The sequence below is a fragment of the Pagrus major genome, chromosome 23 (assembly GCF_040436345.1).
Source record: "Pagrus major chromosome 23, Pma_NU_1.0".
Classification (NCBI taxonomy): domain Eukaryota; kingdom Metazoa; phylum Chordata; class Actinopteri; order Spariformes; family Sparidae; genus Pagrus; species Pagrus major.
In genome coordinates this window covers 27,910,943-27,926,967 of record NC_133237.1, presented here as the reverse complement: position 1 = coordinate 27,926,967, position 16,025 = coordinate 27,910,943, and the positions used below count along the sequence as shown (strand labels likewise).

The window sequence follows — 16,025 nt, the reverse complement described above, 5'->3', positions numbered from 1 at the left end:
ACTGACTCCTTTAACTTTAATAGTCTTTGAATTGTATTAACATGACGTGAGCTTCAGTCAGCTTTGACCACAAATGTCCTTCAGAGGGAGACTTTCTACTCTGATACTCTGAGTACATGTCAGAGCCTGTACTCGATTACTTTTACTGGAGCAAACAAGTTGAATCAGTACTTCTACTTTTACCAGAGTCTGTTTTTACTCAAGTACCTGAACTTCTCCTGGAGGACAGACTGTGACTCTGACTCCTCTTCAGTAACTGAGTGTTTTCAGCAGTCAGCTGCTTCTGTACAAACTGTCCACCAGAGGGCAGTGTCGAGTAACAAACACTTAATTAACACTTTAATTTAATTTTTATTTATTTGTAATTCTTTTGTTTGTTGTTTGTACATATTTAGATTTGTGTTTTTTATCCACGTCTCACTTCCACGTTTTAGACATTTGTATTTTTCCTATATTTGTGTTTTTTGCATCTTCAGCTCAATAATCATTATTTACACTTCACACATTATGTATATATTTTATGAATATTCTGTTTATAATTTAAGTTGTTGCATTGTGACATCACACTACAGTCTCAGGATCTGAACTCCTGCTGGAGGACAGACTGTGATATTGATTAGAGCTGATTAATGAAACGATCAGTAACTGATCAGTGAAGCCGGAGCCGATGTTTGTCTTCCATCAGAGACTCAAACAGATTTAAAAAGTTGAAATGAAAAGTTTATTTATGATAGCAAAAAAATACATTAATATTTTCACTCTGAAAATCAAAGTGTACAAAGTCGTCTTCTTTACAGCCGTTGCTCCGAAACTCACCGCAGCCAATCAGACGGAGCCGAGTGTTGCATTCAGGGAGCAGAAGATTATCAGGATAAATGACAGTCGAGCCGTTGACGTGCTGGTCGACCAGCAGAAACTTACGACAGCAGATATAAACTGGAACCCTGCGGCTCCATCAGACGCAGTTCAACGAGAAAGTCTTAATTTACCCAGAATTCATGAGGAGTAACGCCAGAACCAGACCTGACGGAGCGTTCAGGAACTAAGAGGAGCGTGGGACACATCAGTCCTCTAGATGTTTGAAAAGAACGTGAAGGTTCACGATCAGATCAGACGGTAGTGTCTGTGTGTGTGTCAGAGGTGACGTCACTGCATGTGGGCGGGGCTTCAGGCAGCTGACAGACAGGCCTGTCGGACGCTCTGAGCCCAGGTGTTGAGCAGCTCCGTCACCGAGTGTTTGTCCGGCAGCTGCAGCAGTTTGGACGTCATGTTCCTGTGGACCGTCTGCAGGAAGCTGTTCGCACCTGCTGGAGCAGACAGGAAGTCACGTGATCAGATAAAACCAGGGCTGTGTCTGAAATCACTCACTCATTCACTAGTCACTAGTCACTAGTCACTACACAGGGAGTCCAACACAGTGGACTGTACATGGAGCTCCTCGGCAGAAAGAAAAAGCACTTTCGGACACTCAGGCGCCGTTAATGACGTCACTGCTGTTGCACAGTTGAAACGTCATACATCAACCCCGGTTGTGGACTATCCATAATAAATACTTAAATATATAATAAAATGAGTATTTAAAAAGTATACCGTTAATATTGAGTCAAAACACAAGCATTTTAATGTACATGCCAATTATATCTAAAATATATATACTATATACATGTATGTGTATATATACACACCATTTTCACGCCACATCTTTTGTCTCTTTATCTTTTATCTTGTACCGTGCGATCACAGAGCTATAGTTAGACCCCATTTACCTCGCAACTGCATACGAGTCTCAGAGCTCCCCAAAATGCCACCAAACATAAAAACAAGACGTCTACATCATTAATGTATTCAGTCAGTGTCAATGATTCATTACTTTTACATTAGATACTTTATTCATTGTCCAGTAGCTCATAAAAACACATGAATAATGCGTTCGTCCGCCATTTTTCTCTCAGCGCAATGCATGATGGTAAATATTGCTTGGTTAGTGACCATCGGCTGTACACTACTTTTCGCGATGCATAGTGGGATACTTTGAGTCCGCTATATAGGCTATAATAATTCCCACTAGTCATTCGGACAGCACTACAACATGGCGTGCTCACTATGAAGTGCACTACATCGGGAGCAGTGAGTGATCTCGGACGCAGCCCTGGTGTCCTGTGGTCTGAGGTCAGTGTGAGGAACTGGATCATTAATGTGCAGCAGTAAGAGGCGTGTGGTCTCACCGTACTGGTCCCCGTCGTCGGCCCAGTACGGGCTCTGATCGGGATAATCGGCAGGAACACTGAGCTGCAGAGGAGGAACACTGGGAAGGTTTTTATCATCTGAGAACACAAAACACACAAACAACGTTAAAACAGCGTCACATCTGAGAACCTGAACGTCCTGAATGTTTTCAGCTCACAGACGACATGAAACATGTTTACAGAGAAATCTAAAAACACGTGAACGTGTGAGCTGCAGGAGTGAGCGACTCACCCAGCTTGCAGACGAGGTGCACGGTGCCGTTGTTGCTGCAGTACGACGGGTCGAGGTTGACCAGGAACTTGACGTCGAGGCGAGCGACCTCCCCCTGCAGGATGTTGGGGATGGTCTGCCGCTCGTCCTCCTCGTGCTTCCTCTTCCTGCCGGAGACGTTTGGACCCCTGAAGAGGAAATTATCGTTAACTGCAGCCGACATGGATCCATGTAAAAACCTTCACTCCTTTCCTTCTTCGTGTTCAGTTACTTCTATGTTTTGTCTACTTGTGAAGCAAAGTAGTTCCAGTGTGTTCTGTTATTTGGGTGAAGTGAACCTTTAAGTCGGGACGTACGTGATGGGGGGTCCGTGGATGGCCGTCATGGCGGGGGCGAAGGTTCTGTACAGAGAGTGGTTGAAGACCGGAGAGCGGATGTTGGCCATGACGGCGTCGAGCAGCGGCTGACACAGATACTGCTGCTTGGTGGCCACCGGAGGAGGAGGAGGCGTCGGCTGGAACCACACACACAAACATGTTCTCACAGCGGGACGCCATTTTGTTCACAAACTCTGACTGTGACTGAAAACGAAATATCTGAAGTGTGATGAGCCGTTTGTTCAGGGTGATGATATTCAGCGTTTTAAATTAAAATGTATCAAAATGAGCTCCAGTTTTAATTCATCAAAATGATCTTTTACTTTTTTCTCTCCACCGTCCAAAGAAATCAAAAACACTTCAAACACAGCTCAACACAGCTTAGTGCTAGCCTGCAGCTAGCTTAGCATTAGCCTGCAGCTAGCTTAGCATTAGCCTGCAGCGTCACTGCCAGACTCTTGTCCTGTGTGATGAGAGATCCTTTATTGATGTGCTTGTGAAAAGGGTTCACTCTGGACAGATTAGAGAAACTGAACTTTGTATCAGGAACAAACTTTCTACTTCACTGAAGCGTTTGTTCATTTTTAATTTGGATTTTAATCATCAACACTGGCGCCGCTCGTATTTGTTATCAAACCAGTGATGAAATAAATTTAGAAAACAAACAAACACATACATTAATTAATAATCTGACTCAGTTCAGTTCAGAAAGTTACGACGTAAAACTAAATCATTTTACTGAATGTGATCAGTCACAGATCTTTGAGCGGTCTGGATCAGTCGTTCTCACCACGGCCATGTCGTTCTTCAGTTTCTCTAAAGCGATCTCACACTTCTGCAGCGTCTTCAGAGGACACCTGCAGGTCAGAGCACACACAGCAGTTTATTGACTGTCTGATTATTGATTAGCTGTGACTCCAGTGATCAGCTGTTACCTGGTGTTTGGATCAGTCAGGATGTTCAACAGACTCTTCATCTTACTCAGGTCCTTCTTTCTGTCTGTTCACAGGAAAACAAGAAGCTACAATTAAAAAACTCTTCAACAGTTTTTGATATAAAATGTGTTTTTCTTGATAAAATGACTCAATGATCAATAAATCAGAAATCTTCAGCCGACCTTCGTTCTTGTCGATCTTGTTGATCATCCGGCGCAGCGGCTCGATGTACTTCGACAGCTGTTTGAGTTTCTCCATGTACTGCTGATCCTCCAGAGACGTGGCTCCAGCTGGACTCATCACTGAGCTGGGGTTACCTGCAGGACAAGTGGAGGACAGGCGAGGACAGAAGGGTGACAGGTGAGGACAGATAGTAGACAGGTGAGGACAGAAGTAGGACAGGTTGGGGGACAGGTGAGGACAGAAGTAGGACAGGTTGGGGGACAGGTGAGGACAGGTGGGACCATGATCCGATTCATTTTCATTCACCTCTACTCTCTTTCTTTGGAGCTTTGTCATGTTTGATTGTGTTGTCAGTGGTATTGAGTGGTCCAGGTGAGGACAGTTAGGGGACAGACGGGGGGACACAGACGCTGTGTGTACCTGGAGTATTGAGCGGTCCAGGTGAGGGGACTCCGTAGTTCTGGGGGGTCCGGCCGGTGGCCGGGCTCTGTGAGGGCTGAGGGGACGGGCTGGGCTGGAAACCTCCCGGGGACGGAGTGGGACCGGAGCTGGAGACGGGAAGCAGCAAACATTTTAAAATCAGCGTCAGTCTGCCTGATCTGAGGCTTCTCAGGTGAACGGCGGTCGCACCTGGCTGAGTTGGGCTGAGAGGTGGGGGGCTGAGGTGACGGCTGAGGAGGGGGGGGCATCGACTGTGGCGTCTGCACCTGCACCGGCGAGGGCGATGACATCATCGTGTGCTGCTGCACCTGAGGAAGATGGACAAGAAGAGAAAGCTAGTTAGCCAATCACAGGAGGCGAGGAGCAGCTGCCCCAGTCTGACCCATGTTGAGACGTCCTGAACGTCGTCGTCACGGCAACTCCTTCAGTGGTGTTAGCCAATAGGAGCTGCAGCGATTTGTATCCATCCCTCTCTAACACAGGTCAATGAAGGTTTATCTCAGCTACAGCTGAAACGATGTCACATCGCTCCACAACCCAAATCACCTGACTTCTACCCAGAAGTGACGGTGGAGGAGCTGCAGTCAGATCTCAGACACTTTCATCACTTTGATCAGGATCAAGGACGTTACATTTAACCTGGACAGTGTCGGAGGCGGAGCCCCGTTCACTCCTGTGAAAGCTGCTCAGTGACTTCCAGGTATGAACTTCCTCAGATCTTCACGCAGGTTCCCACTTCTTTATGTTTTCTAGAGATCATTTTCCAGGACTTTTCAGTGATGATGTAGCTGGTACGACGCACTCATACACTAATATGTCTCTTCATTAATCAATTTATAACCCCAGTGCCTTCTTTCTCTTGTGAATGGCAGTGAGTCATCCCTGGCTGTCTGAACACCAGTAACCAAGTTCTGCTTTCATCAAGAGCAGCAGTAAATATGCAGAAGAAAAAAGGAGTTCAGATAATGTTCCAGGATGTTCTGCTTTTTCTCGTTTTCTGATTTTTCCAGATTTTCCAGGTTTTCCAGGGCGCTTGCATTAAAGACTTCCTCCAACCAAGCCAGATAACTTCCTGTTTAGCGCCCAGCTAACTTGAATGGAGATAAAATAATTGAATGGTGCAGCTCCTCTAGACTTTACAAATGTTATTGGACTGAATGGATCAAATTCTGACAGTGAAGCGGGTCATGTCTCAGGGGCTGTGAAGCAAAAAAAAAAAAAAATGTAGCCACCGTTTTACAGGCGCTTCTTTCACAATGTTCGCTTGCAGGGAAACGTTTTGTGCCGCAGTGCTTCACCTGACGATGACTGACAGTTTGGCCGCTATGAAAACTGGCTCCAAAGCCTGGAGCTCCTCCTGGGGGCTGGTCGGGACGGGCTGTGCTAGCTGGTAGCTGGTTAGCATGCTAACTCCAATAAATGTCAAAACTGTTAATCCTTCACGTTCTGGAGATTATTCGAGTTTGTTAATCTTTAATGTTTAGTTAGTTTAGTATTCAACAAAACATCTAGAGTGTACATAGTCTCAACTTTTGACTAGCAGGAGTATTTCATTCTGTATTTCTATTTTTTTATTGTGTAGTTTCTATTTTATTTAGTCATTTCTGTCCGTCTGTGGACATTTTAAAAGGCAAACACGGGGCCGACAGTCGCAGCAGTTCAGAGGTGAAGCCGTCACGCAGGTAGAGGCAGGTGTGATCCAGCAGGACACAATGAGGTGAGAGGCACTGACAGACAGAAGCACAGTGAGGGGGGAGCGGGGCGGGCGGGCGGGGTCAGAGGTCAGACTAAATACCTGCTGTGTCATCGGCTGTCCTCCCGTGGCGGCGGCAGCAGCGGCGGCGGCGGCGGCGGCGGCAGCGGCAGCAGCAGCGTTTTGGGGAGGGATGGAAGGGTTCAGGGGGGCTCGAGGCAGCCGGGGTAGAGTCTGCATCCCAGGACGGACCAACTTCAGAGGACACACAACGGAGACACAACAGGACCGGTGAGCAGACAGGAGGCAGACGCACACTGCAGCACAGCACACACACAAGTTTTGTCTCTGTGTTTGTGAGGACGCCGACGGCTCGGACCTGAACCGTCACAACCAAACGCCTCAGACACTCACGTTCACCTGAACCTGAAACCAGGTGTTCAGACAGGCTGCTTTAATGCATTAGTTTGTTTATTTTTCACTTTTATGAGTAAAGAAATAATCTGCAGCTTTTCGTTCTGGATCACTGCAGGAAGCTGTTTGTCAGTATCTGTGTCTGTTGTCTCATCAAGAAGTTTATTCCCCAGAATATTAACTGTGTCAGTGCTGTGATATCATTCTAGACAATAAAGTTTGCTGTTTAACTGATACATTACATTGATTATATTAAAATGTGTGTTTATGTAAAGATTCAACTCCACAAATCCAGAATCAGTCGGCTCTACTTTGAACACCAACACTGATACATTCACAACAACTTCATTAACTGAACAATGAGCTGATTAAAAAACTCTCCTGACATCGACCGTTCTTCAAATGTTTCTCCTCGATGAAACTCTGCTCGCTACAGTCCACACAGCTGTGTGAGTGAAAGGTGTGTGCAGGTAAACAGGGTGTAGTGATGTCACAGGGTCCTCTCCTCCTACACATGAGTCTGAGTTTGAGGTGGCTGTGGTCTCACCTGTCCGGGGGCGGCGGCGGCGGCTGCAGCTGCTGCGTTGAGCTGCGCCTGTGCTGCGGCTTGCTGCGCTGCTTGCTGCGCCTGCTGGACCTGCTGCTGCTGCTGCAAGGCTGCACGGGCCTGCTTTCACACACACACACACACACACACACACATGGCAAAGCATGCAAGCAGAGGGGTGGGTAAGCAAGACTACAGGAACCCTGAACATTGTGATTGGTCAGCGTGGCCCAACAGATTTGGTGAATCAGGTGTTTTTCAGGTCAAAGACAAAGAAAACTTCAGGAGGAACAAAGATCTGAAACACAGACTGATCTGAAGTCTACACCATCAACAGATGGTGATGATTCCTGTCAGACATCGTTAACCAGAGGACCCGAGTCGGCCATCAGCTGACAGGTTTAAAAATAAAACTAACTTAAACCAATAATTCAGCCGCACTCTGGCTTCAGTGTTCTCCTTTCAAACAGCCACACCCACCTGCAGCGACCTGCTGTGTCTCACCTGGAAGGCCTGGATCTTGAGCTGGTGCTGCTGCTGCTGCTGCTGCTGACTGAGCGAGTTGATGGGGCCGTGTTGAGCGGACGCCATCTGTCCGGCCAGAGACTGAGGCATGCCGGGCTGCTGCTGCTGCTGCTGAGAGTGTGGAGGCATCTGACCCGGCTGAGGCTGAGCCTGAGCCTGGACCTGCTGCTGCTGTTGTTGCTGCTGCTGCTGTTGCTGCTGCTGAACCATGTGCTGGATGGACTGAGCCTGGGCCTGGGCCTGAGCCTGGGCCTGAGCCTGAGCCTGGGCCTGAGCCTGAGCCTGAGCCTGCTGCTGCTGGAACTGCAACTGCACCATCTGCTGCTGCTGAATCCTCGTCTGGTGCATCTGCAGACACAGGGAACAGGAAGTGTGAGAGGAGGGGTCGTCAGCACCGGTTTATTTTGTTCTTAAAAGCCCGTTGAGGTTGTATTTGGGGCGCAGACGGCGGTTTGGTGCAGACTTTAGTCTCAGATAGTTCGGCATTTCTTTTTTTTTTGGACTGTCGGTCCTGTGTTGTCGTTGGTGCGGTTCTGTTTTGGACGGTGCTGGGTGGAGGTGATTCGACGGTTCGTCTCAGACTTTTAAATCATAGCATTTTATTTAGATATTCTCATGAAAGCACTTCTTCACTCCTGTTCTGTCTCCTTGTGTTGTGTGAAAAGTGCAACACAAAGTCAAACTGATCGACTGACTCAAGAGAATTGCGTCACGGCAGAGCAACAGGGATTTAACAACAGCACCGCAACCTTTGTTCTCACTGATCCAAGCAGCTCCAGAGTGTCGTGTCATACAGCGAGCCGGAGCCAAAAGAGGCGTGACCACACACATCATGACCCGGCAATCTAAAAATGTCCCAGCAGACTGTTTATAATCATTTGGCTGCTGTTGTGATGGAGATCCTGATCCTCATGCATCATGAAAAGTGACAAAGAGAAGTTTTTTGCTCTAAATGACATCATTACCATCATCACATCATCATCACATCATCACCATCATCATTACATCATCATATCATTACATCATCACATCATCATCATCAGTAAACAGAGGACCTGTCTGACTCTCACTCCCAGAGACGGAGGCTGTTCTCAGGGGGAGGTTCACTGAAGCCTGGGTCAGGAGGGCTGATCGTCACCTCATTAAATGTGGTGATTTTATTTTCTATAAGTTTCCAGAGACAGTTAAAAGTTTTTGCTCAGTGGGAGCCGACTTTCTTCCGCGCACAAGTGTGACGAAGAGTCTGTAGGACAGACAGGATGACAGTCACTATAAATTCCTCATATAAGATGCTGAAGACACGACCTGCTGACACATCACTGCTGTTTGGTCCTGTTGTTTTGTGGGTTGAAGTTCGGGACATTTCTCTTTTATTTGATGAGTGAAGGATCTGACTGAGCGTCATCAGACCGACACTCTTCTCCTGTCTGCCGTCTCTCCTCTGTTGCCTCCACTGGAGGCTCAGAGGAGAAACAAAACTGCCCCCCCAATAACTTCTCTTTGTAACTTTACACAGACAGCGAGGCGGAATAACGGCGCCTTGAACAGGCCGTGTGAAAGGGGCTATAGTTTGTTGACTGAACTGAATCAGTGAACTCAAAGGACAGAAAATAGCTGAAGCTAGACGACATGTAACTGTGAGAGCTGTTAGAAACTACATGGATAAACAGGAAACAGTGGTGGAAGAAGTATTCAGATCCTTTAATTAAGTCAAATGACCCAAACAGCAACAACAAGAAACTCATTCATTAGGAAAAGTCCAGCGTGAACAGTTACAAACAGTACAAAAGTGTCACAAACACAACACAGTTAAAAGTGTTAAAGTCAAGTTTACTGATATGAAACCATGTGAGAGGGAAACATCAGCTTCTACAAGACGTCTGGTTCTTTGGTTGTTTGAAGGATTTTTTCTTTGGTGTCAAATCTTCATCACAACTAAAGCTGTGGAAACAATGTCACACATGTCTACAGAGAAAGTGCATCAATAAGAGATGTAAGAATGTCAAAGTGTGTTTGTGAATGTTTGCAGTGATAAACCACAAACGTTCATGGTTCCTGCCGCTCCAACAGCACCCTGCGGATGTCGAACATGGCCTGGTCCCTGCGCTCCTCCGGCAGCCTCCGCAGCATGTCGGCAACAGTTCGCCCAAACCTGGAGAACTCATCGCTGTTCTGCAACAGGTCTGGGTCTTCGTTTTCCTTCCTCTTCCTCTTCTGTGCCACGCCTGGCGTCTGGGACACAGAAGATGGCTGACGGCTGACCTCACCGCTTGATGTCGTGGGTTGAATGTCCGGTGGTTGTCTGCTGTCAGCAGCGACGTCTGTGTTTGCAGCTTCAGCCGCTGACGCAGTCGACACACCTGATGTTGAACCGTTTCCGTTCTGTGACTGTAAAAGAAATTGCAAATAGTTAAAGTTTCTGTGATGATACAACAAACAGGAAACTTACTTCAAACATCTTCTGTCAGGATGAGAGTCACCGTGTCAGAGACGCTTCACTGACGTGTGAACTGTGTACGTTCAGTCATCAGTTCATGATGATTTCACTTCTTAAAGTCATGAAGAATGTAATAAATAATAAGATGTGTCTTTACTACAATCTGGTTGAGGGCATTGTGGGAAATGTGATGTCGTGTGGTGAAGTCATCTCAGTGGCATTATGGGTCAGAACAACACGACACCAGACCAAAGATATTCTACATGTGGTCCAAGAGGAAACACGCTACGTTTCATGTTCATGTATAATGTTGTTAAAAATGACCTGAAGTGATGAATCAATTATCTAATCAACTAACGTCCGATCAACTTGTAGATTATTATTTGGAAATATTTGACTGTTCAGATCACATCTTTAAATGTCTTTTTCTGTCCACAACAACAACAACAACAATCCTCTTATCTTTGATATAAAATGGAGAAAAACAGCATTTTCTCACATTTCAGTAACTGGAACTGGAACTTTTTGGGGCTTCAAAAATTAAACAGAGAAAAGCAGCGATTTCTCACATTGAAGAGGTAAAAAAATGACTTAAATCAATTACCAAACCATCTGATTTCCATCATCCTGAAGGAGATTATTTTTGACATTATTCGAGAGTTTAAAAGTTAAAAATACTTCTCACAACACAGTTGTCATCATCAAATGTCCTGAACCTGAACGTGTTTGTTAGTGTAATGATTTTTGGCATTTCTGTCTGAAAAATGACTTGAAATGATTCATCAATTATAAAATTAACGTATTTTCTGTGAATCGTGGGATTGTTTCAGCTCTGAACTGAATATTCTGAGGTGGTTGGATTAAGCGCTCCTACCTGGACATCAGTGATTATAAGTTCTTTTATTTCATTTCAGCACATTTCTGTTGTGCCAACGTGTCCCGGACTGATCCAATGGACAATAACCTGAGAGCGTGAACAGTGAGTGGGACATGTTTGTGTTTTTTGAAACGTTATTTTTGTGTTAGTTTTCACGGTGGTGAAGCTACAGTGACTGTGATGAACTGTTTAAGTTGTCACTGTATTCAGAGGTGTCCTGATTGTTCTGTCCCGGGTTACGCACATGATGGGGTCAGAATATTAGAAACACCTCTGAATGTGTTGCCAGCACGAAGTCTGACCTCAGATGTATAATTCAATCAGCAGCTTCATGACAGTCGTCACTAACTGAAGGTGAAAAGCATCATTAAAGCAGATTTCATGGCAGAGCTTGTTATGTGTTGATGTGAGTGGCCGATGCCTTCAGAGTCTGTTCACCGACCGAACACTGCAGCTGCATTATGAGCCGGCCGGATACAATTAGAGCCTGGAACAGATCAAACGTCAAGGGAAGCATGCTCAGATCAAAACTCTGTGTTTCTAACCTGACGGTGTTTGTTAGCTCCCTAGCTAACCTCAACACCAACAACACAGACATGTACGACACAGAGATCATTGTATATTTACCTTGTTGTTGTCATAATTAGCTTTTTATGACGTCTCAGCCAGAAGAGAAACAAGTAAAACGCGGGTCCCCGAGTTTCTTCGGAGATGAACATACTTGTCCCTCCAGTTCTTCCACGTCTTCGTACATTCTGGGACGTCCACGCCATCCTGCGGTTTTTGTCGTGTGGCGAAGAAGAGTCGTAAAAACGTACATATCTGGGTTCTTCTTCAGTTAACATCTCCTCAATTTGGTCCATGTTTACAGAGTAAGTGAAGGGGAGGCGGGAAACGCGTGAGAGCAAATGAGAAGCTACTAAGCAGACAAATCACAGTCGTTGCGAGGGAGGTGCATCTACACAGAGTCGTCCTGTAGCGACGCCACAGACCGGCTGTGACTCTAAACACTGAGCTAAGACGAGGATGTTCATCATCGGGACTACAGTTCACTACTGCATTCAGCTTGGTCTTAGCAGGGTTACATACCTGGTTCTGCTGCTGCTGGTTCTGGGCCTGCTGCTGCTGCTGGTTCTGGTGCTGCTGCTGAAGTTGCTGGTTCTGGTGGTGCTGTTGCTGCATCTGCTGCACCCTCAGCTGCTGTTGCACCTGGAACTGCTGTTGGATGGCGGCGTTCTGCTGTTGCTGTTGCTGCTGCTGCTGCTGGGCCTGCTGGAACTGCTGGAACTGGATGGACTGCTGCTGTTGCTGCTGCTGCGTCTGCACCATCTGCTGCATCGGCATCTGACCCGGACCCCCTACTGCAGAGGTAGCGAGAAGAAGATGAAGGACAGGACCCCGTCCACAGCTCAGATCCAGTCTGAGGAGCGCTCTGGAGTCTCACATACCCCCTTTCAACCAAAGCGAACCAAGTGCTGGTTCAAAGTTGGTTCAACCTGGAACCTTTTAAGAACTGGTCTGCTCTGATGTAGAGTCACATTGTTCAGTCCCTGTATACGTCTCCAATTTCCCAGCACTGTTCAGAGCAGCTATGGATCTGTGGCGCTCGGAACAAATACGACTCTTCACAGCGTTGCTGCTGCCTCCATCTAAATATGACAGTCAAACAGGACTGGGCCCACTGCTGCTTCAATTAGTGACAACAGTCCAAATCTTTTGTATACTCTCTCATTAATAAGTCAGAACACGCTACGCTGCCTCTGGTTGTTAAAAATGGTTCTAGTTGTTCCATGGTCGTGATAACCAGCACCTGATGTCAGCGGTTCTTTGTTCTAGACCAGCAAAATGTTGGTGTCACTCTGGAACCAGTTTTCCTGGCCGGGAGCAAAGAACTGGTTCCACTGGCTCTGAACCAGCACCTGACCCACCTTGGTGGAAAAGGGGTAAAACACACACACACACACACAACGTGCCAAAGCAGAGACTGAAAGTAAGATCGGCCCTGACGCAGCCAGCATCCACTGAACGCTCTGAAGATGTGCCTGTACAGCAAACACACACCACATGGAGGAAACACACTCACTGGCTTGTGGGTTTCCAGCAACCCCTGCCATGGCATGCTGGCCTATCTGCATCGGCCCCATGGCCCCCATGCCACCCACTGGAGCACCGGTGGGGCGAGGCCCCATGCCAATGGAGCCCGGGCCCCCTCCAACCCCTGTCAGGTTAGTCAGGGCATTCATGGGATCTAGCAGAAGGGTAGACAACAGACAATATTACGCAGCTCCAACATGCACAGCAGAAATCATGAACACCATGAGTCTGGTAGTGACAGGTCCAGCAGAGGACAGAACACGGCAAAGAGAAACCAAAATGAAAAGTGGACCAAACAGAGACAAAAACCAAGTCCACTCACCTGGACCTCCGAGGGTCTTCTTGTCTGTAAATAAGACACATGTAATTAGCACCTGCTGCACTCTGAGTCCTTCGACAAACCGCTGTGGAGCAGGACCGAGGACGGGACCGTGTTCATGGTTTCACAGAAACATGCGGGTCAGATACTTACGGATGTCTCTGAAGTGTATGATCAGCCTCGCCACCAGAGATAAATACTCCTCCTGACACACAAGCAAAAACAGTGAGATTCATCACACATTACGACGAGCGGTCGACTGATTATAAGACCGATTTTCAATTAACAGCCTGTAAAACACAGAGTAATCTGAATCTGCAAAGTAACTAAACGCATCAAATAAATGTAGTGGAGTAAAACGTACAACATTTACCTCCAAAATGTGGTGGAGTGGAAGTATAAAGTAGCAGAAAATGGAAATACTCAAGTAAAGTACAAGTATCTCATTACTGTACTTGAGTAAATTGTACTAATTATTTCATCACTGGTCGATTGAAATTTTGACACAAAGATTTTCATTTTTACTGCAAATGAATATCAGTCCTACTTGATTTCTAACATCGATATCGGCCCTGAAGAAAGAAATATCAGTCGACTCCTAATTAAGACGTCATGAAAAGGTTAATTGTGTAGCTGCAGGGATCCTTCCTGCAGGGATCCTTCCTGCAGGGATCCTTCCTGCAGGGATCCAGTACTCACTCTGGATTTGGCTTTGACATAAACGTGGTTCTCCATGTCGTTGCTCGATTTCGTGTGTGCGGTTCCCGCCTTCCTCATCGCCTCTTCACTGGAAGGAAACAGGAATCACACGGATCAATACGCTCAGATAACTTCAGACTGTTTTGCATTCAGACTTTTAATTAAACCTTTTCCTACAGTTTTTAATTTATGATAATTCATAACATTAAAAACTAAATGATGTTATGTGATGTTAAATGATGCGTCACATTCAGTGTTCATTCAATGATTATTCTGTTATAAAAGCTGCAGAAGATTGATTCAATAACTATATTTCAAATATTCACTTTTCAGCCTCTAACATGTGAAATCTACTGTTCTTATAAACAAACATCTCTGACTGTTGGACAACTTACATTTCTCTACTTGGGATCTTAAAAAAGTTCGTTTATTGCCACTTCTGACATTTTACAGCCCAAACAACTCATTTTGGAAAAATAAGCACAGGACTGATTGATAAAGCCAATAATCATAACGTATGTGCTGTTTGTTAATGCTGCTGCTGACACTGAGCATCTGAGACAGAAATGTTCCTTTCAGATGAATGAAGAAGTGTTTTACAAGACAAACTGATACTTAAACACTGTTTCTACACTTTAATGGCACTAAGACAACACAATCACATTTCTGACTGCATCTTTATGGGAATACGAATGTAAGTGCGCTTTTATAAGTGCATTGATTCATGTGTAGAAAGTTAACAGTGTGAGTTTAATGTGTGAAAAACTGGTATTTGTACAGAATAATGAGGCGTTATGTTCAAAAACATACCATGAAAACATTAATAATCTAGTTTCTATAAACGTGTTTATGTTAGATGTTCATTTCTCCTCGGTACAAAACTAACCAGAGCTAAAGAGTAAAGAGTCAAGAGTTAGCTCGCTGTATGAACTAACATTAGCAGCTAATTAAGCTAATAATTAAATCAGGGAGAAATTTCCATTAATCATTGTTTTGTTAATTTTAGATAAGCCGAATTTAAAAGCGGACTCAAACCTGTCGCATCATGTTTTCTGATATATTAATGGACCCGTGTTAACTTTGCTTTTTTACAACTCCGTGTTCATTTACTGATTTTTTTTAAGCAGTTTGACGTGACGCTCTTTCCTGCCGGGCTAACGTTAGCTAGCTTAGCTCATGAGGCTAATTCAACACAAACAGTGATTTAGCTGAAACGCGAGCGCTGAAGCAGAATCTCTCACATCTGTGCGACGACTTTCTGTCGGAACTGAGGGCTCCTCCAGTCGCTGTCCGGTCCGGGGACCTCCATGGCAGAAACGACGCGTTGAAGAAGGTTTTCAGTTGGAGACTTTAATGTTTCCCCGGCGCTTCCTTCTTTTTCTTCTTCGTCTGGTGTTTTCAATGGCGGCTGCTGATCCGCCGGACTGGAGCGTTACCGCCACCCCGCGCTGCTCCGCCTACTTCCGGTACCATGAAAATGGCGGCTGCTGTGTTTGAGTCTTTTAATTTAATTTGATTTTATTTGATTTAATTTAAGATTTCATTTCATTTCATGTATAATTGAATTATATTTAAGATTTGATTTAATTTAATTAAATTTCAGATTTAATTCAATTTAAAACATAGAGTGTTTTCTGTGACACATTTTCGCCCTATTTATTATCCCGAACATATTTATTTATGTATTTTCTTCATACTTTTGTAATGTCTGGACTTGTGTATGAATTTCTGCTTGAGTATGCTAATGAATTCATTCATAATGTGTCAGAAATAATGTGACATAAATAAATACTGAACTATTTATTTGGTGAATAAAAATATATAAAAAGTGAATAAAATTATAAATAAAATGGAAAATTAAATGTGATAGTAAATTAACGGGGGATTTAATACAAGGAGCAAATTAAAACATATCTATTTATGTCACATTTTATAACTTCATGCCTGCATTTATTTTCCAAATTATTTCTTATTTTAATTATTTAATATTTTTGGTGCATTTAATGTCATATTAATTTATTTAGAAA

The 16,025-nt window shown here is 45.0% G+C and overlaps 1 protein-coding gene across 3 annotated transcripts; it reads right to left on the bottom strand.

The window, feature by feature from the left end:
• Positions 1 to 698: 698 nt before the first annotated feature.
• LOC141019279 (mediator of RNA polymerase II transcription subunit 15-like) lies at positions 699 to 15,394 on the bottom strand. Of its 3 annotated transcripts, none has more exons than XM_073494144.1 (18): positions 15,240 to 15,394; positions 13,999 to 14,086; positions 13,453 to 13,504; positions 13,303 to 13,326; positions 12,970 to 13,134; positions 11,976 to 12,247; positions 7,552 to 7,920; positions 7,048 to 7,170; positions 6,189 to 6,341; positions 4,583 to 4,701; positions 4,373 to 4,500; positions 3,952 to 4,086; positions 3,770 to 3,833; positions 3,625 to 3,691; positions 2,814 to 2,971; positions 2,479 to 2,645; positions 2,226 to 2,324; positions 699 to 1,307 (listed from the first exon to the last, which is right to left on the bottom strand). In XM_073494144.1, the coding sequence occupies exons 1-18, from the start codon at positions 15,305 to 15,307 to the stop codon at positions 1,168 to 1,170; spliced, it is 2,391 nt and encodes a 796-aa protein (XP_073350245.1). In that variant the 5' UTR covers positions 15,308 to 15,394; the 3' UTR covers positions 699 to 1,167. The 3 variants fall into 3 exon arrangements, with proteins under 3 accessions (XP_073350245.1, XP_073350246.1, XP_073350247.1); XM_073494145.1 differs by having other exon boundaries at positions 699 to 1,304; XM_073494146.1 differs by having other exon boundaries at positions 7,048 to 7,167.
• Positions 15,395 to 16,025: the final 631 nt, after the last annotated feature.

Excerpts from the sequence above, each read along its gene's own strand:
- LOC141019279 (XM_073494144.1), bottom strand. The coding sequence starts at position 15,307 with ATGGAGGTCCCCGGACCGGACAGCGACTGGAGGAGCCCTCAGTTCCGA. Across the intron at positions 14,087-15,239 it reads CAGAAAGTCGTCGCACAGAT|TGAAGAGGCGATGAGGAAGG; the intron begins GTGAGAGATTCT and ends GTTTCCTTCCAG. Across the intron at positions 4,501-4,582 it reads TCTCAGCCCAACTCAGCCAG|CTCCGGTCCCACTCCGTCCC; the intron begins GTGCGACCGCCG and ends TCCCGTCTCCAG.